Below are 26,032 nucleotides of genomic sequence, written 5' to 3'. Positions count from 1 at the left end.
CAAATTGATGAACCGGGCTTACAGTCACGCGACTGTTAGTTTGTGCTGCTACCATGAACCATCAATTGGATGGATGAATGCATGCATGAGCACTAACACTAGACTCCTTTGACCCATACTCGAGCTTTAAACCTCACAATTCCTGTAATTAATGATGTCAAGTCGAGTAAGAAAACCCCTAGAGAAGAAAATCTACATGAAGATACGAGTATTTTTGTTCACACAAATTAAAATGCCTTGCAGGCCTCCGTATCATGCATTCCTCAGTTTTTTAGTACTTTCTATAACAGGGCGGAAAGAAGATAAAAAGGCGACCAGCCCAATTGTTTTCTGGATACCATGAAGTCAAAGTCGGATTTTAATAATTCGTTTTGAAAACATATTTGAACGTTGTAATAGGAATAGATACGCTGTCTGAGTTCTTCCAGTACGAAACGAAAGCAAATGGCAAAGATTGGTTTGAAGCTGTTATATATTTGAACCTCTTTAATTGGTTTCTCTTCTCCAAACCCTCTTCATAGAATCGTTCAAAAGAAGGCTGCTGTCGTTAGTTTATGTCATTTTTTACATTTTTTGTCGGGATATATAAGACAAGTCAATGACTTGTTATTTATCAGGTCGAGCCTTCATGTCCAGCCTTCCCAAATACTGCCTCCACATCCTTGCATGCACCCAGTCTGAACGAACTGATCTAGATAAGCCAGAATTCCTCATTTTCTTATTGGGAAAAAACTCGATAACTATATAAAGAAAAGATAGAAAAATCAAGTGGCAAGTTCATACCTTGGCCCATGATTTACAAATTCCAATAGAACTTTTTACTCCTTACATCATTATTGCAGTCTTTGCAGATAAGAATATAACAAAAATAAAACTGGGGGACATAGCAGCCACCCCGCAGACTTAACTTTAATGTACTCCAAAAGCATATGCACTATGCAGATTCTTCAAAGTTTTAACCCTCACAGTAACTCATCAACACTATTATATACTAACTGAGAAAGGAGAAGTCTTCCTCAGTCATTCCCCTGGAGGAGTACATGTCTCCTTCACTGGCATTGGAAGAATAGTTGTCATCCTCATTGTCCCTCTCCTTCAAATCTTCAATCTTCTCCAGAGCCTCCCTCAACTCCCACCTCCTATCCAAATCCCCCTCACAGCAGCACATTCCAATCTTCAAGAGCTTTAGCATTTCTTCCTCGCTGTTTTTGGTTCCCTTCATGTCATAATCAAACACCTCGCCCGTCCACTCTTCCCTCACAACTGAGTTCACCCACGATGCCAAATCCGCGTTCGCTCCCTTCCCATGTTTTAGATAGTTTGCAGGGAATTTTCCAGTTAAAAGCTCAAGAATGAGAATCCCTAGGCACCACACGTCGGTCTTTTGAGCAGTATGGTCCCGTTGTGTGAACTCCGGAGATTTGTACGCCGCCATGTATTGTTGTGCATGCTCTTTGTTGATCACTGGGACGAGAGCGAAATCCGACAACAGAGGCATGAACGTGTGGTCCAGAAGCACATTGGAGGATTTTAGGTGACCATGGGGTAGGGTTAGGTTAGGGAACTCTCTGTGGAGGTAAGCCAAACCCCTGGCTACTCCTTTGATGATCTTTAGCCTAGCTGGCCAATCAAGCCCTGGCCGCCCGGGTGCACGTCTTGCTGAAAAAATCAATACCCAAAACACAATTTTATTAGGCTTTAGTTTTGCTTAAATGATAAAAGCCATAGATGAAATTAACCATGCAGTCCCTAATTCACCTTTCTATTCATTCCCTACAAGATACAGCACAAACAACATTCAAACTCGGTCTTTTCTGGGACCGAATACTGGTTATTTTCCAGCTCAATCAAATTGATGGGTCCTGGAAGATGTTGGGTCGTTAAGACGTTCTTACATTGATTTGAAAAAGTTTGACAAATCTTAGGCTTGACTCCTGTCTTACCAAATAAGAAATGGAAAAGACAATCAAATTAATTGAAGCAGAACATACCATGGAGATGACTAGCGAGGCTGCCGTTTTGGACATAGTCTGAAATTAGAAGCTTTTCTTCTTTGGTATAGTAAAAGGCTACAAGGGGAAGCACATTAGGATGGGACAAACTCCCAAGCCGTCTCATGTGGTCATGAAACTCTTCCTTCCCTACCTTGTTCATTTGCCTAAACCTCTTCACAACCATAGCAGGCCCGCTCAAAAGATCAGCCTTGTAAGAGGACCCAAAACTCCCACTCCCCAATACTTCGGCCGAGGCTCTAAGTAGGTCTTGTAAATCAAACATCCCTCTGTCATTTCTCACGAAGTACAACTTTCCTTGTTCACCTCTTTTGTACTCGCCTGGAAGGTCGGGTGATTGGGCCTCTTTCCGGCCAACATCATAGGCTTCAGCCGCTTCACCAGAGTTCTTGTAGCCTTTTATTTCTTGGACCATTTTACTCTTTGTTTTTTGGAGTCGGCGGCCACGTATGTACAAAAATACGCCCATTGCTGCTAATGCGACCACGGCGATAGCTAAGATGATGATTATTACGATGTAGTGCTTCCTTGAGGCCTTGCATGGGTCCAGAGGCAGTCCGCATAGGTCTTTGTTGCCTGTCCAAAGGGGAAAAAAAAATGAAAGACTTTTACTTTTAGACACCAAAAACAACATATTTTGGCACAGGAAAAAGAAAGAGTAGTACTAGTATTATTATTAAAAGAATAAATATAGATAAAATTCACTGTTGGGAGCAATCATTTTGCACATATGATGTGGCATCATCTAGACCATACATCTCTCAAATCTAAAATAAAAAAGTAGAGAATTAAAAGCAACCATATACTGAGTGCAAAGTGTGTACTGCTACAGTGACTTCTCTCTAACATTACTTTTATTAAAAATATTTTTATAGGGAGAATTTTTTTAAGCATTGGTATCAACGTGCATACCATTTACAAATATTCTGTTTGAGTTGGATGTGGTTAAATAAGGTGCACATCAGAGATTGTCAAATTTAATACTGTTAAACGGATCCCTTGTTAATCCTAAGAAGATCATTATTTCTAAAAATATAATCGAATTGTCTAATTAGTTTTCCTGTCGAAGTGCATAAAAAATACAGATTATGCTTTTGATTGATGATGAGTGCATGGTGATGATCATGAGTACTTTACAGTCGAACGTGGGGGCCTTACTGTTGAAATCAACAAGTCAAATATATATATATATATATATATATATCAATTGTAATAAATAAGCAAGAATAAAATGCACGCAGTAATATCTTTGTAATCTCCAGCATATGTACGTCGAAGAGACTGACCAACTTACCCACAAAAGAACTAGAATTCATCTTTCTTAAACTTTTTGGTATCCGACCCTCAAGTTGGTTGTCTGCTAGATTGAGTATTTTCCACCCGTTTGATCGAAAATTCGGTATCTTTCCCTCAAATCGGTTGCCCTCGAGGTTCAACTCCATGAGCTTAGGCAACGCAGCCAGCGACTTGGGAATTTTACCCATAAATTCGTTGTGTGCCAAATAAACTTTCTTTAAAGACTTCATGCTGTCAAAAGCATCATCCTTAATTTCGCCGGAGAATCGATTGTAGGACAAATACAATGTCTTTAGTGCACTGAGTTTCGCCATGTTAGGCATCGGACCGTCGAAGCTATTGTTCATGAAGCTCAATCTCCGCAAAGTTTGCAACTCCGCCAGCGTGTCTACGTCGATGATGCCCGTGAGACTCATGTTCTCCAGCCGCAGCCCGGATAAGACCCCGTTGGTGCATATCAAGCCGGCCCAATTACTCTTGTTTCCAGTACCACTGCAAATATCGATCGATTCATTCCAGCCGTTGAGCACGTCGTTTTTTGACAAGGAGCTCTTGAATTTGATCATCACTCCTGCATCGTCACCAGCAGCACCGGACGGTGCCGCAAGTAAATGTATTAACGTGGTAAGCAGCATCAAAAGCCAACGTGCTTTGTTGTCAGCCATGATGAAGAAGAGGTGAAAGATGGCTCAGACGGAGTTTTGAACTTGAGAATGGAGGAGATTAATATTGGTGAAGACTGCGAACTTAAAGAGGGGGGAATGCCAGCAGACAGATGGTATAGGGCCGGGTGGAATTGACAAGGTAGTTCCGATACAAGGCTGAGCTGTCGATCGAAAGGCCGGCCATGAGAGCGTATTTATAATTTTATATTGGAGGTTTTTTTTTTTTTTTTCCCTAATCATTTATATTGGAGTTTCATTCCCTTTGATGTTTTTGTCTAGGAATACCTTCAAGCCGGTCGGTCTGTTCCCCCAACATAACAACCTTCCAATAATAACTCTCCACGTAAGGCATCCAATTTACTTATCGTGCACCTACCAACAGAAGATCAAAAGGGACAAAAGACTCTGAAACGAACGAAATTGACCAGTCATTTCTTTCACAGCAGACCCATTCGTCTTCTTCCCATCAGTCCCGTCTCCCAACGATTTCGTTCACAGCAGAGGAACTCGTCTTCCGTCGGTTTCCTTCGTCTTCCAGCAACCTTCGTTTCGTCCCCCTTCGTCTTCCACCCTAAGCTTACCCAGCAAATGCCGAGCCGCGACGGACTGATTTGAGGAGCCCCATTGACGAACTGATTTCGCGACCCCCATCGACGAACTGATTTCGCGACCCACGGCCTGATTTCGCGACCCCCATCGACCGACTGATTTCGCGACCCACCATCGACGACTATTTCGCGATCCCCATATTTTGCAGGTCGGATTTTCTGATCTATGATTTTTGGGATTTTTTTTCCATTAACTTCATCCCAATCAGTTCCTTGATTATTTTGAGCTTGTTTTGATTATGGCAGTGCTTGGGTGATGCATTTTAAGCTTACAGTGCTTGTTTTGATTATGGCAGTGCTTGGGTGATGCATTTTAAGCTTACAGTGCTTGTTTTGATTATGGCACCATGTGTTTGATGTAATATTTCACAGAAAATTTGCAAAATTCTAGGTTTTTTTTCCTTGTAAAACCTACTTGTAAAATTTTAGGTTTTTTTCTCACTTGTATTTTTGGCATGTATTTCACAGAAAACCTACCTGCAATATTTCTCACTTGTAAATAAAGTCGATTTCAGTTGCTGTTATAAGGATTCCATGTCTCAATGTGTGTAAGGAATGTAATTAAGTTCTTGCTTATCTTAATACAGCTGGACATAATCAAGGTCTTTTTTCTTTCAGAAATGGTTTTTGTTAGTAGTCTGTTTGAATTTATTAGTATTTGATTAGTTTCTCAGATGGGTTGCTGCTTCTATTTTGATGTTTTTTATTGTCATTGATAGTGTGTTTTGGCTGCGACAGAGTCTAGAGGCTGCGAATTGGTGAAGTAGATGCTCAGTTTCATGTTAACTCTCTCTGATTTGAGTTTCTATACACATTATATGAATACTGCTGCTTTTAGATTCACTAGTGTTTCTCAAGATCTTGTTTCTGGTTTGTTGTTATATTGTGGGCAATATTAGCATACAATAGATCTGAAGATTGAACATTTTTAGGTAGACATCTTCAGTCCCTCATATTTTATTGGCTTCTGGGGAAGTAAAACTATCACTTTGCAATTGAAGTGTCTGATTGGTGAATTTAGAACATAATGTCTTTTCTTTTCATATGATGGATGTTTTGGGAGGGGGTGGGGGGAATTTGCGGTGGTGAAGGAGCTTTGCTTTTACTACATTAGAAAAAAGTTGAGCCCGATTGGTAATCAAATGTCTCCTTGTGTTGATTGTAAATACCATGTTTCCCACCAAATGTCTCCTTGACTAGTTTCAATTCCACCAAATGATTCTATGGATGTGTTGGATTGAAATGTTGCAAAACATGGTTTTTCCACAGCTTTAGTCCATTTCTGGTGAGTGGTCTGATTTTTCAGAACAGGATAAGTTGAGGAGGTATGTTGCCCATTTGTAGTGATGCTTTTCATATTGATTGTATAGATACATGGTTACAGTCTAATTCAACTTGCCCTTTTTATAGAGGGAGCCTTCACACACGTGGTCTTGCAATTGAAGTTATTGTGTATGATATCAGTTTAAGAGGGAACATTTATCAATGGAACATTTTCATTATTTTATTTTTTAGCCTTTCTTAGGTGTCTTTGAGATAACTCATTTTCACTTACTTTCTTCTTGATTTTCTAGCAAATGGCAAGTTCAGGTTCTCATGGCGATTCAAGTTCGTGGACTTTCAGAGGGAAAGACAAAGCAAGTTTGGACAGGCCACTTTGCTACTGTGGCCTTCCATCGAAGCTCTGAATCTCTGGAAAGGGTAATAGTTTTGGCAGAAGATTTTACAACTGCCGAAACTATAAGATCAATAAACAATGTGATTTTTTTGAATAGATTGATCTTGAAAGTGAACAAAACTCATGCTGCAAGATGACGTTGGAGTTAGCTCAAAGAAGGAATGAGAGGTTACTTCATGAACATCAGTTGATTGAACAAGCCAAATATAAAACAATGAAGAAGAAGTATAAGGGAACCTTGAAAGCGTTGTTGATATCGTGGTTGTTTTTTATTGTAATGTTTGCTGTAATTCTTATGTATCCCAAAAATATTAGTGTATGTCGGGTAGTGATTCCACTCATGTAAGTTGTTTTATGTTGAACATTATGTTTGGCTTGTATTATAAAATGAAACAGTACTTGAGAATCAGGTTCAAGCTAGACAGCTCTACAATTGCATGATTTTTAATTTATCCCTTTCAAAACATAAAGTAGTATGCTTATAAGTTTACAATATTTTTTGGACATAAAACATGAGAATCAGGTTCACGCACACTCACAAACTCAATGGCTCAAAAATTTGGTTGCCGAATCCTAGCTAACATTTATAAACAATACAATCTGCCATTGGATATATCCAGCATAAAATTGGGTTGCCCCATCCCACGAGCAAACTCATTTGTTGCATCTGCCCAAAATTTGCAAAATAATTTTCACTATTTCAAGTGACCATAAAAAATTTATTTTGTACCATCAAAACATAAAAAAGAACATAGTACCCATTAAAAATAACATAGTCCTGCCATCTCAATTTCAAATAGTGCCATAAAAAATAATAGTCCTGCCATCACAATTTCTACTATTTCAAAGTGGCCATAAAAAATAAGTCTATACCATCAAAAAATCAAAAATAACATAGTGCCATAAAAAATCACAGTCCTGCCATCTCAATTTCAAATAGTGTCATAAAAAATAACATAGTCCTGCCATTTCAATTTCAAATAGTGCCATAAAAAATAACAGTCCTGCCATCACAATTTCTACTATTTCAAGTGGCCATCAAAAATAAGTTTATACCATAAAAAAAATTGCAAATAACATAGGCCTTGCTTCCTAGCTAAATATTAACAGCTTCAAGTGGATGTAGTCCATCACAAGCTTAGATCTTTGTCATCCCAAGAATCACAAGCTTCAAAATCTTCACAACCCTCTTATCACATTAATTTCAAAATCAATAATTATATACAACTTAAATTTCTAAAACATAATATAACTGATAGAAAATATAAAAAAAATAAATAAAGAATATTAACCACATACATAAGCAAATTTCGATTAAGAATCCAAGTTAGTGCAATCAACCTCAACCGTATGCCCAATATCCCTACATAAACAATAACAAATACAACAAAATAAGTGTAGAGCTTTGATTAAAAACCAAAAAATCAAAAATATTCAAAAGTTACAATACCTCACTAAATGACAGTTGTTTCGAGCATGTCCCTCATTTTTACAAATGCTACAACATCTTTTCTTGGTTGGTTGCATCTCTTTTGGGTTCTTTGCCCTCAAAGACTTTGGACGCCCTTTCGTGGGCACTCGTGGAGGATCTTGTAGTATTTGTAAAAAATTGGAGACAGCTTGAGATATTTGAGGAAGGGATTCATAGGTTGACTCCCCTCTAACTGGGCCTTCTGATTCTTCAATATCATCATCATCTTCCATTAGAAGTAGCTCGTTATGGACCTTATCTAAGGCAAGGGAGAGGTGATTGAGTTTTTTCCTTGACTTCGTCCCAAGTTCCGCAATGACATAAAATTGCATCATCAATTTATTTTTTCTCGTTGCTAGATCATCCTGTGGCGTTACATGCCCTTCGATTATGGGAATGTCAATAATAGGTCGACTCTTAGCATTGATAGTCCATCTTTCTAGAATATGGTGTTGTGACAAACAATCTAATTTTGATTTCTTTCCAAGTACACACAGGATATGCCTACAGAGAATTTCTATAAACTCAAATATATGGCAAGTGCAAGTCACCTTATCTCCTCCACTCTCCAAGGTCACATGATAGAGAGGGGTTTCTTTGCCATGAGGTACCACTCTATAAGTCTTGCTTTCGCCCTCGCTGGAAAATTTGGTTAAGTTATAGCGTTGACTATTAAAAAGCTCATATTGAAAAATCATGAAAAGACTTTCTTCTGTAGACTATGGCAGCTTCTTCTTCAATTTTGTAACATGTTTTCAATATAGCTCGGGTTGATTTTGTTCGCACGTCCTTTTCTTTCTTTTTAAAATAACGTGCATCTAATGCTTTATTATATTGATGTACAAAATCACTGACCATAGTACTGGAACGAACATAATTCTTGAAAAACTTATTCATGCTTTCACTTCTTTGAGTCGTTGACATGCCAGCACAAAATGTTGAATGCAAGTAAGCCAGAACCTACTTCTCCCGTCGGTTATAAAGATTTTGTAGCCAAGTATTATCTCCTAACTCATACTTCACTAATATAACACTCCATTCATGCTCAAACTTATCAATTGTAATTGTGTCATGAATACAATGACGGAAATCTTTTTGAAAATCCGGAAATCTATTATATACATAAGCCAAATGTTTAGGAAATTTTTGCAGAATATGCCACAAGCATAACCTATGAGTTGTATTTGGGAGTACCTCTCCAATGGCCTTTGCCATAGCCTTGTCATCATCGGTAATTATGGTTGAAGGGGCTCGTCCAAGTATTGCTTCTTGTCATGTTCTCAATAACCATATATATGACTCAGCTGTTTCATTAACCAATAACGCACAACCAAACATTATAGTTTGGTGATGATGGTTAACTCCAGAAAATGGCACAAAGGGCATCTTATAAATATTTGTCAAATAAGTGGCATCGAATGTGACCAGATCCCCAAAATATTGGTACGACACCCTTGATCTTGCATCTGCCCAAAAATAACTTCTCATGTACTCATTCTCATCAACTTGCATTGAGTACACAAATCCAGGCTATTTGCATTGTCGATCATAAAAATAGGCATATAATCGTTGTGCATCTCCTTCTTCAAATAATTTTCTTCTTTTGTTCCCCAAGTAATTCTCCACATCCTTGCCAATACAACCAACGTTAAAGTCGTTCACTGCTTATTTACTCAATATCGACATTATCTCATTATCTTTCTTGTCAGTACACCAGACTCATTTAAAGTCATAATAAGGTTTTTTTAGACACGTGTCACTACCCTATGTCCACGAAGCAAACTAGTACTTCTTGGTGTAAGTAGTACGTGATTATGTTCAAGCACAAACTTACATACTATCCACTTCTCACCCATTTTTTTTATCCCCGTCAGTGCTTTACAACCAATCTTTGTCTCAGCAGGTTTCGGAATTATTCGTTCTTTTTGTTTGCTCATTTCCCGTCGAAATCCTTCCCTTGAACAAACGTAGTCTACAGCAATTAGTTTTTTCTCCTCTTTCGACAATCGTGTATGATTGGTTCGAATGATAAAACATTTTTTTCTTGCATACACCTTGTAAAATGCTGAGCATCTTCTACGTCATCAAATACCATACCGATGAATGGCTCATTCGGACCACTACTCGAACAAGGTCTCAAATTCACTCCATCATCCACATTGATTTCATCTTCCACATTCACTCCATCTTCCACATTTACTGTATCATCCACACAAACTCCATCTTCTATATTCACATCTTCATCACTATCAGAACTCCATTCGTGATCCTATGTTATAAAATAAGAAACAAAAAATAGTGCACAAATCACTTCAAATCAATACACAAAACACTTCAAATCAGTCCACAAATCAGTACACATTACACATGTAATAGCCAGCACCAAACTAAAACTTAATCATTTAATGAAGATAAACAGCCAGCACCAAACTTAATGATTTAATTGAAATTCCATTATTTTTTTAGAGCATTGGAAGCATTTCGGTCAAACTCCACAGATGCCCTATTCATTAGTTTCTATATATCTGAGAAAATTGGAATAAAAGAGTTGACATCTCAAGCCTTCTAGAGCTATAGGTTATCTGAAGAAGTGAACTTAAAGCATCACAGGTTCGTTCCAACGAGAAAAACATGTTAAAAAGTCTCCAGCAGCCAAAATACAGAATATATGCAATGCTCATTGGGTAAAGATCTAGATATTCATAATTACATATACAAGTGAGTTTCCAACACATGCTTACATGGAAACCGTGTGTCTTCTAGTTAGGGATATAACTGACTAAGCCTAACTTACTCAAATCCGAATGTGGTGAATGGAAAAGATCTAACAAACCCTAACTACAAGTAAACCAATTCCTTCAATGGTAAAGGTTAGTAAAATTACATGATGCCAATTACAGCAGCCCTTAGACAACTTACCATTGAGGAGCAGCTTGGTGGGGCGACGGAGGAACAACTATATTGGGGGGCAACGATGACGGAGCAAGTCGGGGGGGGGGGGGGGGCGATGGAGGAAAGTGGTGGCTCTGAGCTTGGCGGCGGCAACAGCTCTGGAACGAACGGCGATGGAGGAAGCTAATGGCTCACGGCGATGGAGGAAAAGTTCACTGCATGGATTTTAGAAGGAAAGGTGCACGACGAGTGAAATCTAAAAAGTGAAATCAAAGGGAAAGTGAAAAGGAATGAGTGTAATCAGATGAAAAATGGTGTATTTTACTTTTTATGAAATGATCTACGTGTCTTGCTGTGATTGGAGGCTGTTTACCCCCAAAGACCAACCCGTCTGTTCCAAAGAAGAACTGTTTTGTTTATTATTTTCTAGCTTGGCATGCGCTGGTAAGCTGATTTTTCTGTTTTTTTTTTTTTTTTTTTTGGTTAAACGAGCCGTGATTTTTTCGGCCGTCCAGCCTCCAGGAAAAAAACCCATTTTTGTTTGTTTGCTTTAGGCCAAGACCCAAGAAATTACCCTTTGGTTCGGAGATTCACGATTTGCAGCATGGCCCACTAGGACAAGATCTCCACGTGGATTGGAGGACGTTAGACCCAAGATAACCCATATATGGGGCTTCTCTTCCCAGTTTCTTTCTTAATAGTCCAATTTTGGACTGGGCTATGTCTGGAAGGGTGTTCCCTCATAAACTTAGGATCGGTTCGTTAGGATAAAGAGAGATTTTATTCTTCTACAATAGTACTTCTCCTTCAGTGCGAGTGCGGGATCCCTAAGCTATGATCTATCTATTAAAAATAATTCAATAATTTTACGAAAAATATTATCTATACTTATAATTTTATTTAAAAAAAATTTATCTATCATTATTTATATCATCATCCTTTCAACATCTCTTAATTTAGTATTAAATGATAGGCATACAAGTAAAACATAATAAATAATTTCTAATCATTTAATACTATGTAATGAGATGATAGGATTTGAAATGATGATGAGTAATATTACTCTTTTACTTATATAATCATACAAGTTGATGTGTCAACTATTAAAAATTGTGAAAATCTTAAAATTAAAAATTAAAAATTAAAAAAAAAACGCTTATAAAATAGAGTTGCTACTAAGTACTTATAATATTGTGCGTAAAGTTACACGCACGTATGATACTAGGTGTAGCACTAATCTAATTTTAATCGGGAGATAAAATAAATTCAAATTTAAATTCATGATCACTACTGTAATATCATAAAAAATTAAAAATACAATATGAATTGAAATGTAACTTGTACACCGGTTGATTAAATTGGCTTGTTTTGACATTTGGTTTTGGGTTAGTTTATAGCGTTCTAATTTGTAAACCTCCAAGTGTAATGATGTTATCACGGTATTCATTCGTCACAAATGAGGATTAATTAATAAACTTGGAGCGGGGCCACTACGTGTGTGGCTACTAACTCTTCTTAAAAATAAAAAATAATAATAACAAAAAAATAAATTGTGAAAGAGAAGAGAGATAGAATGGGAGTGAATAACTTTTTAGGGATACATTTTATTACTCTCTAGTTGAATTTTACATCAGTTATTATCCTTATGTATGAGAATTGTGGATAATTCAAAATACAGAATATATTTAACAGAGTTCTTCGGGGTCAAAGTATAAAAAGCAAAAGAACAAAAATTTCCTAAAAACTGCATTTTTTTTTTATTTTTGTAGGATAGAGATTTCCTTCGTTTAAAAATTTTTTCTCATCAGTCACAATTTATCATCTACATTTCACATTTTATAAAAAATATTTTATATCTTATGAAAAATTATAAATATAAGATGTGAGTGAAGAATTGTTGATGAATATTAAATCTCCTTTAATTTATATAAGCTAGCTTTTTCCTTCTTCGTGGCCGCTAACAAATTCACGTGCAAGGCCACCCTGTGACTTCTTTTCGACGATTGGCCCGTGTATATACAGCCGCGACGAACAACCACTTCAGTCTTTGCCATGCCTTGTCACAGTTCCTTACATGAACTATCGAGTCCAACAAAATCAAATATTGGGTATTTTTACCCACGTCATATTTTAGACACCTCAAGAAACGAATATCCTAATGGCATGACAAATGGAAAAGCACCCACAACCACAGGCATTTACGCCAACCCTTTATTCTTCACTTCCTTTGAGACCCCTATTACAGGTAGTTGAAGAGAACTCTCACAAGACAAAGCAAGGTTTGTTGCCTTTTCTTTTCTACTTTATATCTTTGTTTTGTAAATCAACCAGAAATATATGCTTTCGGCATGCACTTCGGTGCGTAATTCTTATGACTTATCTGTGGTTATATATGTGTGTGTATATATATATATATATGTAGGATTATATACCGGCCTACAAATTAAGCATATATATAACTCCAGTCCCATTTTTCAAGCAATTCTTTCTTACTAAACAGTTAATTACCTTTCTTCTTAACCAGAAAATTAAGCCTCTCCTGCATAAATTACAACACCATTTAATCAAAACCTCGTATATGTACATGCTCACACTCTTCCGATCCCAATCTCCTCAACCAAAATCCACCCCCATGAACTCATCCACCACCTCCCCTGACCCCCATATAGAGGTCAACTTCACCTCCAGCTGCCGCACCCCCTCACCCGATGAACCAAACGACTCCAACGCCGTCCCCTTACTCCTCCAGCCCTCATACGCCAGATCAAGATCTTTGACCTTCGACGAGCTACGCAACTTCCGCATAAGCCTCAGATGGTGCGCCCTCGACCACTCTTCCTGTATTGGAAAATCCGTTTCCTACTTCACATTCATATTCTTCACCATCCTGGTTCCGTTTGTCATGGCCTGCTTCTCCGTCCGAGTCCCAGCCGCAGCCTCAATCGATGACCCCATCTCTTTCAACAAGCTTGTCCAACTTCCCGAGTCAGGGCTAGCCGCCATTGCCTTCTTCACACTCTCCGGGTTCTTCCGTAGGTAATGTGTTGAATAGTAAATCTAGAAACGTAAAACTCATTAATCATGATATTAGCGCAACTTATTATCAGTCTAAAATTTATGTATGTATAAAATAAACAGGTACGGCCTCCGCCAACTGCTGTTGCTTGACGGCTTGCAGGAAGATTCTTTATACGTACAGCGAGGATACAAGCTCGAGCTTGACAAGGCGTTCCGCTACCTAGCAATCATACTTCTACCATCGTTTTTCGTCGAACTCGTTCATAAAATCATATTCTTCTCCACCGTGAGTATATCATTTCCATATGTCAGTGCAAGTGTGGCATTGAATTGCATCGTGCTCGTTTTGGTTTTGGTCTCGTGGGTTTATCGGACGGGGCTGTTCTTGCTTGTTTGTGTTTTGTTTCGGCTTACTTGCGAGCTTCAAATACTAAGGTTTGAAGGATTTCAAAAGATGTTCGAGGGGTGTGAGTCCGACTGCGGTGTGATATTTAAGGAACATGCGAGAATAAGGAAGCAGTTGTTGGTGACGAGCCACAGGTATCGGTTATTCATAATTGCGTGCATGGTTACCATCACCGTGAGTCAGTTTGTATCCCTGTTGCTGGTTTTGGCATCGAAATCTGAGAAGACTTTCTTTAATTCCGGCGACCTTGTGGTAAGTATATATTGGTGATCAAAAGTCCCCACACCCCAATCCAAGCACTTATATTCATATATAAAATTCATGTATATATTTTGGAGAATGCAGATTTGCTCAGCTGCTCAGCTCAGTGGGTTCCTGTTGTGCCTACTTGGGGCAGCGAGAATCACGCATAGAGCTCAAGGGATTGTGTCGGTCGCAACTCGGTGGCACATGGTTGTGACTTGTGCATATTCTGGATCAAACCAAGGCAAAGGCCGTCAGACAATATCAGATCAGGCAGAGGATTGCATCCCAGTATCTATATGCGATCACAACGATTCTGAGTCGTCCGAAATTTTCGTTTCGATTTCCCCTGCATTAGTACATGGAGACCCAGCTTCCTTATCACAAACCAGGCAAGCTTTAGGTGAGCAATTCACTATATATATAATTCCAATACTACAAGCTGCCAACGCCTTCTTATGTGTCCTTGCAATTAGATTACACATGATATTCAGTCATTTTTTTTTTTTTTTTAACCGTGGCAGTCTTTAGATATATTATATATACACATGCATGTCATATAAATATTATGTTGCTGATAAGAGCTTTAATTTCCGTGTAGTGGCATACTTGCAACACAACAATGGAGGGATCACGCTGTTTGGTTTCGCGCTTGATCGCGGATTGCTTCACACACTGTTCGCATTTGAGTTCTCTCTGATGCTGTGGATACTAAGCAAAGTCGTCGTTTTGTCATGATTAATTATTGAACAAAATATATAGTCCAACAAAATCATCTGCATATTATTTATATATGGAGTTTCTGTCACTTTATAGATTTACAGTGGAAGGTAGCTAGCTAGCTAGCGAATTCCATGTACGTACAAACTATTCTAAAGGAACATCCGGAAGAAAGATTCATTTTAAAATCTATTTTGTTGTTATTTAAGGAAATAAGATTCAGCCCCAATGAGTCTGCATATAAATTAAATTAAATTTCATCAGTACTAAGGTAGTACCAGCTTTCACCCACAAACCATCGCATCATAGTATATATAACTTCAATTGCTTAAACTATCTATATGTTCCTGATCGTAAAGATTATTAATGTACCATATTGTATAAATACTTTTATCATTTACTATTATTAAGATACCATCCCATTAGATGCCCCGTTTGGATTTAGAGTTGATCTTAACTCATCTTATCTAATCATTACAACTTTTATAAATTCTCACGCAAAATATAATAAACAATTCAACTTTTTCAAATTCTAAAACAATAATAATATTAAAAAATAATATTCCAACAATATTTTATTCAACTTTCATTTCAACTCATCTTATTTTAACTCACTATTCAAACCTCACCTTAATCCGCTGTCTAAAAGTAATACTAGTATAGGTTCATTTATGACTAATCAGCTAAATTAATTGTCACAAAAAAATAAAAAATACTCTAACTACAAATGAATTATACAAAGGAATCGTATATATTGATGTGACTTGATGTGATTTATCATATTGTAAAATTTTTTTTAGTGTAAAGAAAATTTTAATCGATCACATAAAATCACGGTAGTGAGTAAATTATTTGTGCTGAGGATTCCAAGTATTACAGAATCAATAATTAAATTAACAAGGCCAGCATCTGACTCCATGGCCCAATGGATAAGGCGCTGGTCTACGGAACCAGAGATTCTGGGTTCGATCCCCAGTGGAGTCGCAGTTTTTCAAAAACATATGTCTGATTTTTCGCCATGGGCCCATGACGGGTTACTGGGGTGCCAGTTTTTATGATTTTTCGCCATGAGCCCATAGTTACTGGGTGCCAGTTATTCTGAGCGATAATGTAAGAAACCAAAACCTCTCCAAATTTGCCCACTCGCCAAATGCACGATGAAATGAAATGTGAGAGAGAGAGAGAGATTAATGGGTGACTTCGAGCCAGAGGATTATTTGCTCGTTATGGTGACTTTGTTCCTCACATGCGAATAACATGGTAATGAAGTTAATTAGCTGCTTCATCACCCTCGGCATTTAATTATAAAACATAACATCATAATTCTCTAAAAGGCTTTACATTATAAATTTAGGGTTAGTAATTCTTCCTACCTAGATATTTTTAATACAAATTCATTAAATAACGTGAGATTTCATATACTAACTATGTAAAATTACAATATTTATACCCATTTGTCACTATAGGGTCTTACCTAACCACTATGCACATTCGAAGGGGTATTGGGCTTATCAGTCTACCTTTGGAGCATGACTCGGCATCGCCCACCTCTGGAGCCCCCCCCCCCCCTCTCCCCGCCCCAAAATCGAAAGCTGTGACTTGGTGGATTTCTCAGAGACCATTGACAAAGAAGAAAATGTAGTAGAGCAAGGAGAATAAGTGAAAAAGAGGAGGAGTTGGGAGAATAAAGATGACAAAAGGTTACAATGTGGTGAAAGGAAAGAAGACGCTAATCCAAATCATATTTATATAGGAGGAATGCAACAGTTAATCTCTCACGCCCCGTGGCAGAAGGGGGAGGCATGAGAGTCATGGCTTTGAATCCTGAAAAATACACACCACGAAGTGACACAAAGGCAAAGAGTCACCTGACACCTTGATACTAATATAACTAAAACGATGTCATCAAAATTATTGAGAAACGTGCTAACAAAAGTGGAAAGGAAATGATATCAGGATAGCCAAGCGATGAGGAACCACCTCAAACTTCGGGGCCATGTACACATCGACAGAGGGACCCTTGGCCTCAACGACAAGGCTGGGTTAAGATTAATAATAATTCCCACTATACGAGTCTGATGAGAATTAGCGGGATAATTATAAGAGGTTTCCCCCCTCTGTCTTAGTTAGCCTAAGAATGGCAATTGAAGGAATAAGAAGCGTAGTCCCAGCCCAGAACAACTAGACTCTTCAGCTCGGCCCACCGGCAGACTCCCCTGGATGTAACATCCACGATGGAGCATACTGCAAGGGGATGAGACTCATCGACCTGGATAACTCTCGAACAATGTCCAGCCCTGAGTACCTGTCTGCGTAATGGGCAGAAAGTAAGGGGTACCCTCGATCCCTTGACATGGAAGATATCGACAGACTACCAAGGACACTAGCAGGGTGAGGCAAATTGAGAAATCAAGCCGCCTTAATGGAACCACTACCCGAGCTACACACCACATTAATGATGTCGTCGCAAAACTACGTCGTATTAAATGATTATGACAAAAGGAACAGTACAAAAGACATGGACTCTATGGGGCAGATACAATTTATCCCCCCAAACTCTGGGTATAAATATCAACTCTCAGGTACGAGAAAGTTTTTCGGATCCTCATATTCTCTTACTTATTTATAAACTTCTAAGAAAGTTTACTGACTTTGGCATCGGAGACTTTCCGGTCCCAAGGCTACCATCTCTCAATTGCCTTCTTATCTACTTTTGCAGGCCCAATTCAAAAGACCTGAGTTGCTGAAATTTGATTCAAAGGCGTATGAAACACAACTTAACAATAGTGATAATATAATGTAGTATATTATAATATATATTACAATTATATCATAGACTATAGTTATATAAGATTTTAAAATTTAATATTATATTAATTAGTAATTTATTATATAATACAAAATTATTTTATATATAGTATATATAAAAATTATATATAATATAAAAAAATCATATAAAAATATTTGATACAATATAAAAAATTAAAATATATATAAACCGTTCCGGTTGATATTAGAAAGAGTAAAATCTGACCGATTTAAAAAAATAATAAAATGGATACCGAACGGAACCAAATCAAACCTGAAACTAATACGGTTCAATTTGATCCGATCCCCGTTCACCGACATTTTTTTTTTTTTTTTAAACGCCTAATTTCAGATCTGACTTTATTGAATTTGGCTTTTCCTTTTCTTCTGTGCTGATAGCCGTCCTCTCCTTTTTGACCACGACTTTTCTCGTGATCAAGTCTTCGTTTTAGTGACTTTTTTTTTTTTTTTCTCCTACTTGCCTCTGCCTCTTGGCCAGCAGGTGATACAACAAACTCTTCTCCCATCTAAGAATGGATTATAAGTGATATCATAAATAGTATCAAACACCATATAATTTTATTTAAAAAATAGATAGTGAAAAAAATATATCAATTACAAAATCAATACACGCACAACCTGACGTAATAGACAACGGCGATACACGCTTTCGATAACATTCCACTAATTCAAATTCTACCATCATTGTTACAATTTTATAGTGGAAATGATCCACCACATATATTTGTATAATTTCCTTAGCTTCCTTAACTTTTAAACTATGTATTCCACTGACTATGTTCTAATATATATCAATATCAACTTGCAAAAAAATAAAAAATAAAACCCTTGTAGATCTAACTGCGGTATATCATATTGAAAGAAAAAATCTCATCATTTATATTTTTTTATCATCCTCTCATAATTCTATGATATAACATTAAATGATAAATTCATAAATAAAACATAATAAACAATCTCCAATTATCTAATGTCACGTCATGAGGTGATGAAAGAATAATGAAAAAAATATGATAAGTAACATTACTCAACAAATATGTAATATAGAGATGATGAATAAAAAATTCAATTAATTTAGTAAGAATAAAACCAAAAAAAATTAAAAATAAAATAAAAACAAGTATGGTGTGTGTGACGTGATGAGTAATATTATTCTATTATTAAAACCGACAATCAAGGTATGGAAAATGAAATGTTGGAGCGAAATATAAATTTAATATAGAAGATAAAATTTAAAATTTATCATTTAAGTGATGTATATGATGTGCTCTATTCACGACTTGAGCATATAATAATTTAATATAAAAACGGTAGAACTGACGGCATAAATTGAGGTAATTTTTTTTTTTTTTTATTTGTTGATCAATGCACTAATTTATATAAATATAAGTATATAACATACGTGAGATTGTCTACCTCGAATAGGAAAAAAATAGCATAATTCCATGCACCCATATTTTCCGTTAACACTACTAATTTAAAAAATAAAAAATAAACGAGGCTCAAAGGATATTTTTGTTGATAATGGATTACTGGTGGTGCTTTTAAGTACGCGCATATTACCATATAAGAGCTATCCATCTAGATAAGGAAAAGCCAGATCTACGGAGAGTGCCCGAGGAATTCGTAAACCCAACTTGTAGGTAGGTTTGGTAACGAATAGGCGTCTAAGTTCATTGAACCAATTGACTGGAATCATACGTTTTGTGGTACGCTTCTCAGCTCTAATTTCTAATGAAGACGCGTGACTTGAATGAGGCATGCATTGAATTTGAGGCTAACATTAGTAAATAATATAAATGTCCAGGTTCAACGAACCTACCCTAGTTTCATATTTAATGCTCGTTATTTCATATTATCCATGCATGCATGCATGCATGATGTTTTGTAAGTTACGCCAATTCGAAATTGAATTTGATGATTTTTTTTGGATTTTTTTTAGACAGTAAAATACAAATATCAATAAAAAAGACAATGAAATAATAATCTAAGCACTTTATTTTATTTTATTTTTCTAATTAATCAGTTGATTAGGTGATATCCGATTGTTTTAAGAAGAAAAATAAGCTAATTCGAGAATACAACTGAGGACCCGCTCAAGATTAATTAGATAATCACTTTATTTTATTTTATTTTTCTAATTAATCAGTTAATTAGTCGATAAAATAGTAGGCCTGCAACCCGAGGACCCGCTCAAGATTTTAGCCCGACCCGTATTTTTGAATATGTAAGACCGACCCGGGTTGTTTTTAATTTTTTAGTCAGGTCCAACCCGTGTTTTTTTCCCCTTTTAATAATCAATTCAAATACTAATATACAAATATATAAGGGTAGTCGGTTACTTTCCTATTATTACTCATATTTTATTTTAAATTTTTTTATTATTTTCTTTTAAGTGTTTTTTTAATTAAAAAAAAATTAAAATATATATAATTTTATTAATATTTACTTCCTTAACTAAAATAAAAAATTAAATATAAATAAATAGTAAATAAATAGTTAGAAAATACTATCATTTTCAAATATATAATTACATTCACCAAAAGTCAGGGAGCTACAGTATGCACTTCTCTCTAGTAATAAGGAGAAGAAATCGACGCAGAGAGGCAAAAGACAGGAGGAAAGGAACTTGTGCGCAAGTTCAAGAAAGGCAATTTGGGACCAATTCTTTTTTTTATTTTTCACAATCTGGGACTTCACAAGACATGAACTTGCTTCATAAAATATCTTTATGTCGGAGACTTCTCGGATAAAAGTCACCGGAGATTTCAAAGGTCTTGTATTGTGTTCTTTGACTGGGAATTGAACAGAGGCTCATCAGCCATTTTTCCAAGCGTTGATTGTTGACTAAAGGGAACCCTATGGATCTGATACGAAAATCTCTTCTTAAACGGCAAGGCGTTTCCTGTATCGAGTGTGCATAAATGCTTTGTTCCTATCATGTTGAAGCTGCTCCAACTTCGAACAGGCTCTTACCTTGAGCTCCCGTAGACTGGTAAGATTGTTCAATGTTAGTAGGCAGATGAGTTGTTTTCCATCTAGACGACGTACGAACGAAGGGGAACGAAGGCGATGGTGATGGCGTCATGGTGAAGAGAAGTGGGGACTTTAGGAGGGGGCTAGGGTTTCATTTGTAGAGTAAAACGTGTTCTGAAGTTATATAAAAGGCGGGTCACTGGGTTGTATGGGTCGAACCCGAGCAACAGCTAAAACCGCCTTTTTCGGGTTGGGCCGGGCCGGGTCACACGATTTTCTACACAGGTCTATAAAATAGTGATAATATATTGTAAAAGAATGATATTATAATATAGAGTAATATAGTATTAGTATAATTATTAATAAAATAGACTATAGTGATAATATATAATTATTTATATATGATTTTAAAATTTAAAATTATATTAATTAATAATTTATCATATAATATAAATTTATTTTATATATAATTATATATTATATATAATATAAAAAATCATATAAAAAATATTAAAAACAAAAGAAAAAAAGTACAATTTACAAGAGAATGCCATAAAGTCAAATCCAGCGACATTCTAGCACTACCATTTTTTATCACTTAAGTAGAAAATAATTTAAAACAAATGCGATTAGATGATAAAATGATGGGAAAAAAAAAAAATGGAATTCATTCGGTCAGAACATGCGTACATACATACATGCGCATGATTCATAACATCAATAGACGGTCAGAACATGCGTGCACACATACATGCGCATGATACATGCGATTAGCCTTGGTTAGTTGGGTCTGAGTTTCCTCCCCACTTCCGACTATAAATAGTCTCCTTTCTTCGATTCTGCATCTCCCTTCGTAACCAGAAGACGCAGACGGAGGAACAAGGGAGAGGAGAGAAAGAGAGAATATAGACGGTCGGAGAGGGAGAGAGAAACGAAGGGAAACCCCATTCGCTGAAGCTAAGCCCTCTCGCGTTTGGCTTTGTTCCTCTCTTTTCCACCATAATATTGGCAGCACTTGAGAATCTTCGTACATCTCGCTTTCTCCTTCAGATCTTAAAGGGAATTTCTAAGGACTTTCTCTCTCGTTTTCTCGGAAAAGTTGTCCGCAATATTCTTGTAAGAATTGTTCCTTTATTTTTTTACCTCCTCTTTTCACCTTTTATTGTTTTTTGTAAGCTGAATCGGTGTATCGTGTGAGTTGTCGCGTTTGATCCATTAAACAATGCTGGTGTCTTTTTTGTTTTGGCATTATTTTTTAAAGTGAACCGCATTATGACCCATACGATTGTTTGGTGTTTGGTTCTATATTATGAAAGTCTCTCCTGTTATTATATTGTTTAGATAATTGAAAAGTCAACTCCTATCTCTCGTATTCCCTGCGTTTTTGAGTCATACGGAATTCTGATAATGTCAATTGTTGCGGAAATGGACGTAAAGGAAAGAGGTTTTGAGTTTTTTTTTTCCCAGCATTGTTTGAGCTAATTTGTTTCTTTAATAAATTAGTCAATGTTCCAACTGTCTCATTGTTCCAAAATTGGTACTTCAATAAATTAAGAAATAAAAGTATCTTGCACAAGTTGTTTTATTTACTTTACTTTTTTTTTTTTATTTATATTTGGTATTGATCAAGGACTAGATCAAGTTGTTGGGGGAATGTAAACAACTGGGGCATTTGTATAAATAGACTAGATACTCATTGATAAAGTTCTTCTTTACTGATAAAAAATAAATAGACTGGATACTCTAAAGCTGTCAGGGAAAGGGTGCAAGAGATTTGAATTTCCTGGAATGGGGAGAGATGATGATTTCGCGGAATAACTATGGCATCAGAAGAAGTGGATATGTGGAAGAGCTTTCCAAATTAAGGGGTTAACAGAAACAGAAGTTGTGATTTTACAAAAACAAGCTTCAAACTTGAGAATCTTCACAAATTTACAATATGATGCCTTGTAAACAAGGGAATATAAGTCAGGAATAGAAGGTATCGCAGGTCAGAGTTTCTAGTACATATTTATTTGTCTGATCCGGTTTTTGGGCGGTTTTATGTATGTATGAAGCGACTACTGATATGGAGCCCAAATAAATGCTGCTGCGAACTTGAAAAAAATTGTTTAACACAGCTCAGTTAGGATGCAGCCAGGGCGAATTTACAATACTGCAGGACTATACCTGCCCCAAACCGTATTCACCTACTCAAGCTACAGAAACCAAATTAAAAATCATTTGCTTGAGGAAATAGTAGTTGGTTAAATGTGAACAGAGGTTTCACCTTATTTTTTTTTTACTATTATTGAAGATATGCAGTTAGTCATGAAATTTGTTTTGGCAGGAACCATACAACCATGGTATTCTGGGTTTTTGGCTATGGTTCACTTGTGTGGAACCCAGGATTTGAGTACGATGAGAAAGTGATAGGCTTCATCAAGGACTATAGGCGTGTATTTGATCTTGGTAAGTTTCTTATTAGTATAACTGATTTAAAAAAATCTTCTTAACAGTACACAAGTGTTCATTGACATATTATATGAGAAGTTATTAGTCTTTCTATGCCCAAACATCAAATTATAACTGCCTATACTTATGCCATTTCCTTTGCGCCAGCATGCATTGATCATAGGGGTACACCTGAATGCCCTGCACGAACTTGCACATTGGAGCAGAAAGAAGGAGCCATATGCGTAAGTGGAACTTTATATTGGTTATGATGTATGTTACACATTTTTGGCATAGTGAGTGAGTGACATATTTGCTGGTCCTTGCAATAGAGACTGGAGTTTTGTTTGTTGATTTTCTGATGTCTAAAATTTATTCTGTCAGTGGGGTGCTGCGTTTTGTGTTCGGGGAAGTCCTGAAAGTGAAAGAATGGCAATGGAGGTATGTTTTCTTTTTCTTGTTTTCTGGTTTTGTTAAAACTAGCTGAGCACTTGGACGGCCTTTTAACTGTTTCATAGAAATTAGAAAATTTGTCTCATTTTCTACTGGAATTTCTGTACCCAGCTCCCAAATTGCATTTTGCATCTATCAGTTTTTGTTAATTAAATCATGCATACGACAAGTGAATGGGCAACCTCTTCACCCATCATCTTGTACTTATTAGGGATTTGAAGTTCTATAGCCTTTGGTGGTGGGCCATCTTTCTTCTGAACAAGTTGTTGAGCAACTGTTGTTGCTTATATATATCTCTCACTTGGACTATTTTTTATTGTATAAGTATACTGAACAATCTTTCCAATGCAGTATTTGGAGCGGAGGGAATGTGAATATGATGAAAAGACTCTTGTAAACTTCTACAGGGTGAGATTTTGATTTTGATTGTACTCCTGTCTCTTTCCTGGAGTTGTCTTGTTCATTCTTTCCTGTTGATCATACTTCTTTTATTTTATTCTTATTTCATTTGTCTGTTTGTCATTAATCCAGGAAGGGGATTCCTTGCAGCCTGCTTTAACAGGAGTTATAGTGTAATTTATCTTCTTGTGCATATCTAAATCTCATATTTATTTCATATCATTTAGCGAACACAAAGAGCTTTACCTTGCATATTGACCTTGTATGGTGAAGTTAGACAGGATTTGTTTATTTATCTTTCTAACTAATACTACGCATCCTTTTAACAGGTTCACATCCACTCCAGACAAAGAATCAAACAAGTATTACCTGGGGCCAGCTCCTTTGGAGGAAATGGCCAGGTAGAGCTGTCAGCATTTTTTTACATTGTTCCTTTATCATAATTTTTTATGAGATGTTTTTTCCAACTGGTTTCCCTGATTTGTCATTTACTGCAGGCAAATTGCAACTGCTTTTGGGCCTTGTGGAAATAATAGAGACTACCTTTTCCTGTTAGAAAAGGCCATGTCTGATATTGGTGAGTTTTATTTTCTTGCACCTTGATATTTATTCACATTTTGTAAAAAAGTAAAAAGGGAAAACTGTTTTAGGCCCCTTTTGGATCCACAGTTGGGATGGGATGAGATGAGATGAGTTGAGATGGTTTGTGAATAGTAGTAGTTAAAATTTGTGAATAGTAGTGAGATGATCTCAACTCATCTTTCAATCCAAACCGGCCCTAATCTTCTCGAATGCTTGTGAACAGGCCATGAGGATGATATGGTGATAGAACTTGCTAATGAGGTGCGGAAAGTGCTTGGGATTGTAGGGAAAGGGGTTCTAAAGGAGAGGAAGTTGGTTGGACCATCCCACATTCCCCTCAAGTCCCACATTCCCACCCTTCAACTGCATCCTCTTCCAGAAGCAATTGCCATGGACTCCTAACAACAGAGGATGTCAAAGGAAGAGGTTGCCATGGATTCCTGTCACCGGAGGATGCTAAATATAGGAATTGGATACACAAGAAGAGCCCTGCTAACCCATTTATCGCCACCTTCCGTGTTGAAGTTCGTTCTACTAGGGAGAAGATTTTCTGTTGCTTTTAGCAGTCTATTTTGCGTTTTCTTTTTTCGGTCCACTTTCTACCTTCGTTTAGTTTACATCCGAGTGCTGCAAGTGCTAACACCGGGTGTGAAATTCGAAAGAGTCGCTAACATTTTTTCACACGAGATACACAATGTAGAACACTGATGATGTTACCTTTCAGTTTCCAACCAAAGAGAAATACATCGTTATTATCATGGCCAATTTCAGTTGTTCCGTTTGCATGTTCGTATGGTTTAGTTTTTCTTGTAAGAACTGATTCGATGTCTTGCGAATGAGCATTTTAATTACAGTTATAAGCTAACACTCGATGCTTGTTGGAAGTTGGAACTTGACTCGATCAAATTCGAGGACAGCATGTTCCCATGTTGCCTACGTAGAATTTTTCTTAGCGAGAAATGTTACTCATCATCTTCATATCACATATCAATATGTGATTTGTAATTTTTATTCTTGATGTGTAAATACATATATTTACACATCAATATGTGTGTTTAAATATAGAAAAATTATTTACATCAGCCTACTGTTGGTTGTAGCCGCAGCACACCTAATGTGGTGAGTAAAAAAAAAAAAAAAAATCATGTAAGGTGTGGGAGAGTGCGGCTGATGTATAGTCGGGCTCTTAAATATAAGGATAAAAATAACAAATCATATGTTGGTGCGTGGTGTAGAGGATTATGAGTATAATTTTTCTTGTAAAAAATTGTCAAAATTGATAAAAACTAGAACTAAGATGGTCCATGATTTGGCTCTATTGGCTTTTTAAGTAAATATGATTAAGGTCTTA

At 36.7% G+C, this 26,032-nt stretch overlaps 3 protein-coding genes and 1 non-coding gene across 4 annotated transcripts; 3 read left to right on the top strand and 1 right to left on the bottom strand.

Annotated features, from left to right (window-relative positions):
* Nucleotides 1-815: 815 nt before the first annotated feature.
* On the bottom strand, nt 816-3,995 carry LOC121261215 (probable LRR receptor-like serine/threonine-protein kinase At4g31250). The gene is made up of 3 exons (XM_041163457.1): nt 3,307-3,995; nt 1,992-2,588; nt 816-1,659 (listed from the first exon to the last, which is right to left on the bottom strand). The coding sequence occupies exons 1-3, from the start codon at nt 3,971-3,973 to the stop codon at nt 992-994; spliced, it is 1,932 nt and encodes a 643-aa protein (XP_041019391.1). The 5' UTR covers nt 3,974-3,995; the 3' UTR covers nt 816-991.
* A 9,018-nt stretch (nt 3,996-13,013) lies between these two features.
* On the top strand, nt 13,014-15,079 carry LOC121261214. The gene is made up of 4 exons (XM_041163456.1): nt 13,014-13,658; nt 13,761-14,298; nt 14,392-14,692; nt 14,891-15,079. Exons 1-4 carry the CDS (start codon nt 13,201-13,203, stop codon nt 15,025-15,027), a joined length of 1,434 nt encoding a protein of 477 aa, XP_041019390.1. The 5' UTR covers nt 13,014-13,200; the 3' UTR covers nt 15,028-15,079.
* Nucleotides 15,080-15,920: 841 nt separating this feature from the next.
* TRNAR-ACG lies at nt 15,921-15,993 on the top strand. Its single transcript has one exon. It is a non-coding gene; the product is annotated as a tRNA-Arg (tRNA).
* Nucleotides 15,994-21,568: 5,575 nt separating this feature from the next.
* LOC121261213 (gamma-glutamylcyclotransferase 2-1-like) lies at nt 21,569-25,442 on the top strand. Its single transcript, XM_041163454.1, has 9 exons — nt 21,569-21,930; nt 23,144-23,265; nt 23,416-23,492; nt 23,632-23,688; nt 24,052-24,108; nt 24,232-24,272; nt 24,429-24,500; nt 24,597-24,676; nt 24,905-25,442. Exons 2-9 carry the CDS (start codon nt 23,157-23,159, stop codon nt 25,081-25,083), a joined length of 672 nt encoding a protein of 223 aa, XP_041019388.1. The 5' UTR covers nt 21,569-21,930; nt 23,144-23,156; the 3' UTR covers nt 25,084-25,442.
* The last annotated feature ends 590 nt before the right edge of the window (nt 25,443-26,032 follow it).

This window comes from Juglans microcarpa x Juglans regia, chromosome 4D (assembly GCF_004785595.1).
Source record: "Juglans microcarpa x Juglans regia isolate MS1-56 chromosome 4D, Jm3101_v1.0, whole genome shotgun sequence".
NCBI classification, from domain to species: Eukaryota; Viridiplantae; Streptophyta; class Magnoliopsida; order Fagales; family Juglandaceae; genus Juglans; species Juglans microcarpa x Juglans regia.
Note: the sequence above shows the minus strand (reverse complement) of the source record. Positions and strands in the feature narration are given on the sequence as shown.